The sequence below is a fragment of the Montipora foliosa genome, chromosome 2 (genome assembly GCF_036669935.1).
Source record: "Montipora foliosa isolate CH-2021 chromosome 2, ASM3666993v2, whole genome shotgun sequence".
Lineage (NCBI taxonomy): Eukaryota > Metazoa > Cnidaria > Anthozoa > Scleractinia > Acroporidae > Montipora > Montipora foliosa.
In genome coordinates, this window is record NC_090870.1 from 10,941,896 (window position 1) to 10,946,034 (window position 4,139).

The 4,139-nt window shown below is 42.4% G+C and overlaps 1 protein-coding gene across 1 annotated transcript in view; it reads left to right on the forward strand.

Moving 5' to 3' along the window:
* The window catches only part of LOC137992405 (uncharacterized), an 18,084-nt gene extending 15,027 nt beyond the window's left edge, over window positions 1-3,057 (forward strand). The window contains exon 6 of the mRNA XM_068837738.1: window positions 1,168-3,057. Within this exon, the coding sequence (XP_068693839.1) occupies window positions 1,168-1,245 (78 nt within the window). The 3' untranslated portion in view covers window positions 1,246-3,057. The remainder of the gene's footprint in view (window positions 1-1,167) is intronic.
* The last annotated feature ends 1,082 nt before the right edge of the window (window positions 3,058-4,139 follow it).

The following is a 4,139-nucleotide window of genomic DNA, read 5'->3' on the forward strand; positions in this document are numbered from 1 at the left end:
CGATCAAAATGTCACCTGAAAATATAACTTTGCACTACTGTAACTCGTTTGTGAAATTTCCACGTCGATCAAGTCGTACAATAGGCTTTTATTGCACAGCGGCCATGTTGAGTCCCGAGGGATTGAAAACTTTTGTTTTGCTCCACCCAAACTCATTCCCAAACATTTCAAGTCGAGGCTCAGGGTACGAAATCTATTGGAAAAACCTTAAACAACAATGACCACAACCAGGTTTTCTGAGCCCGCGAGACTGAGCACCCCCAGCAAACCATTGTTTTAACGAAAACCTCTGGTCAGCAACCTGGTTCTGGTCATTGCTGTCTAAGGTCTTCCAATCTATTGTCTATGACCAATATGGCCGCCGCGCGAATAAAGCCCATGTAGGCAAATTTCCTTCTATTATTGTTTTATGGCGTTGTCGTCGCCTTAGTCGTCGCCATGCGTTAAACTCGTTTGTGTTCCAAGATCGTTGGCCTTTATTAATGTGTCCTAGATTAATCGACCTGGGCTGGGCGTGCAATGGGTGCTGCTGTATTTGTTGATTCTTCAGTCTGCTCCAAGTGTTGTTGTTGTTGTTTTGTTCCCCCGGGCTCTTCTCCAAAACGAATCTCCACCTTCAACCGACAGGCTTTTCGATCGTTTGTTTTTGTTTTGGAAATTCGCATTGCTTATCGTAGCGATCTGATTGGATGAATTTCAGCTTTGGCTGGATTTTCATATATGAAAATTGTTCCACGGCTCGTAATGCTTGTGGGTTGAAGGTGGGCCTTTAATTCATTACGAAAATGTGTCTGTGTGACCTTTTATTTTTTTGCGATTTGGGGATCTCTTGATTAATTAGGCGAAGCCGAATGGGCTATTGACCCGTGGCCCTTGAGGGCGAAGGGTCTAATTGTTTTAGTATCACCCAACTAGTTGGACAGAAAAGGCAATAATAAAGTTAGCGAATGCAACTTGAAGAAATATTTATTTGGCCGGAATGAAACGAAAGAAAGCGTCACGCTTTTCGATACTCGAGGACTATTACTAATAGTCATCCAGTAGCGTAGCCAATCAAAATGCAGGATTTGCATTAGTCCACCAGTTGGGTAATACTAATTCAGTTTAACCTTTCTCGTTGTCCAATCTCCTTTTATCTTTGATTCCTTTTCAATCTCTCTCTTGCAGGATGGCTTTTCTTTCGTCTTGGCAAAGATCACATGTTCAGCGATGAGCACATCAAGACAGAGCTATGACCAGATGTAACTGAACCCTTTCGTTTGTTCTGCGCATGCTCTATTGGGATCTACCCTTTTAACTATCGTGAACTGGTTTTATTTGAAGCGGTTGAAGTTCCCCAATATAACATTTTTTGTCTGAAATGCATAAATTTCTTTGAGATCTCTCTAGGTGGACAAGTTGAGGCAAGACAACAATGTGCGATGAATTCAGGAGTTAAAATAGACTCCAAACTCAGCTTTGAGAAGCATATGTCATCTATTTGTAGTAAGGTCAACAAACATTGGATTGTTGTGTGAAGAGGGGAGTGGTCGAGTTTCTGTGGGCAAAACTTTCGATCTTAAAAGCCAGAATAACTTCCTCTATTTTAGATCACATTTTTGAGGCAAAAGGAAGTAATTATTGCAACTCGAACACGAGTTGTATCGCAATGCGAGTCACACGCAAAGAGAGAAAGCAGTAACTTCGCTATTTTCCAACTCACTTTAGAAATTAAAACAAATTAGGAGCACATGACTAGGAACGTACACAACAACTTCATTGTATAGAGCGACTTTCGTATGACCTTGAAAAAGTGTTCGCAATTTGTTTCACGGACCAATGTTTAGCAACATTAAAACAGAGCTTGCCTTATTTCCGCCAAGGAAACTCCTAATATGGGCAGTAAAGAGTTCGACGACCCAATCACATTACTGCATTTCAAATGACGTCAAAGCGAAATGCCGATCTCTTTCCAGAAAGTTCAATGGAGAGATGACGTTGCTTGCGTTTGCGTCCGCGTTCGCTGGACAATACAAGACAAGATGATGTGTTTTTGTTCGATAAGCTTAAATGTTTTGCATTTTTGTTTACGTTTTTACGTTTATTTTTCAAGGTCTTTGGAAAGTCGCTCTATGTGCATATTTAATGCGTGGAGATGGTTATGAAACTCAACAAATTCCTTTTTTCATGTCTTTGTCCGTATTTTTGGCCTTGAAGCTGCACAAAACCCACCTTATTTCGAGAAGATAACCAATCAAATTCTTCGATTAAATTTTGCGCAACTAAATTGCAAACCCGTGCAAAGCGTAAACACAAGATTATGCAGGGTCACGGTCGATTTAACACCGAATGCGACATTCTCGCTTTTGAAGGTTTTAAGGTTTCATAACCAGTCCCTCGAGTAACTATGATTGCGGAACAACGTTTTTACAGACCGAGTTACTTTTAGATTGATTTTCGCCGTTCTCGTCCCCAGAACCCCTCGTTTCTCTTAGCCGGCGGGGCCCTCGCACGAGAAAACGAAGGGCTCTGGAGACAGGATTTGAAGGCCCAGATTCTAGGACTTCCGGGCCCAGTTTCTCAAAAGCCGATTAACGCTAATCTAAGATTAAAAATTAACCAAGCTGTTTATTTCTCTACTCCCAATTGCTGTTCAACGCAGATTTTTGGCAGGACTTTACATGAGAAGACGTCAATCTTGAAAAACAAAAATAAGCAAAAGAAACTTTCACCAAAAAGTTGAAAACGTGAAACAAAAGTTTACGCTAATCCTGGATCAAGTTAATCGGCTTTCGAGGAACCGGGTCCCGGAGTTCATATAGGAGTCGTCGATAGTACTACACGTGGCGGAGCTCAGAAGCATTACATTCAAAGAGTCTCTTCTCAACTTACAGAATGTGTCCCCTTGTGTCGAACAGAAAGAAGCAGAAAGTAATATGGTAGTTTTAAAGGAAGACACTCTGATCATTTTACCAACCGGCTTTGCGCCAGCTGACCCCATTGCACCACATCGGCCATTTTGACTTCCGGTTTAAGAGTTTCTTGTTCGCTAGCAAACCAATAAAAAATTTGAATTTCTTTTGTCTCCAGAGCCCTTCGTTTTCTCGTGCGAAGGCCCAAGTTCTCCCCAAAGTATACAACTACTTTCAAATGCCTCGTCGAGGACAAACTAATCGAACGCACCTCACTAATCCTTGATTAATGCTAGTTTATTTAGTTAGAGGGTGCAGGATTTGCGTAGTGTTGAGTACTTTGAGTACTCGCCTCCTACCAATGTGGCCCGGGTTCGATTCCCAGACTCGCCGTCATACGTACGTGGATTGAGTTTGTTGGTTGCCGACTCCGCAGAGGGGTTTCTCCGGGTCCTCCGGTTTTCCCCTCTCCTCAAAAACCCAAATTTGATTTGATTTGCGTTACACTTTTTCATTTCAATTTACAGTGTCCCAATTAGTACTCCAGTGCTAGAAGGAAGGGGGGGAGGGGGGGGGGGGGGGCGGTGAAGGTGAAGGGGGAGCATTTTTTTTTTGCCAGTCCAAATTTGGACAAAATCCCTGTCCCAGTGGCAAGTAGTCTTAGAAATCCCAGTCACTTCTACTAAAATCCCAACCTGAGTTAGGATAGGAAAATTATAATTTTAGAACATAGAGAATGTAAAAGTTTTATGAGATTACTGGAGAACGGAGGTGCGCAGTGTAATTTGTAGCTGCATGGGATTGCTTACCGGCCCAAGTGTCCGCCGAGAAAGGCCTGCTATATATCACCTGGCACATAAGAGCGTTCCGAATGATGCAGTCTTCCGTTTCTTTACTCTGAGCATAAGTACATGCATGTGTCCTAACCAGTATCCTCCTCGGAGTATTCGCCCTCTTCACCAGAGCCACAACAATCACTAAGGCGAAGGTCTTGCAAATCGGTAGGGTACAATCCGGGTGAAAATAATTCAGGACACTTGTCAAATTTTGGGCGTTAAGTAGAGAATTCCATTGTTATATGAGCAACGCCGTGTTCTTCTTTCACTAATGAATAAAGGGGACGGTGTCTAAAGAAACTGTGGTGCTGCGTCGGTGGGGAAGTAGTACACAAAAATTTGGTTTTATCAACGAAGTTGATAATGAAAATTGACCACCGTACATGCAGGGATTCATAAAGCTGACGTTTCG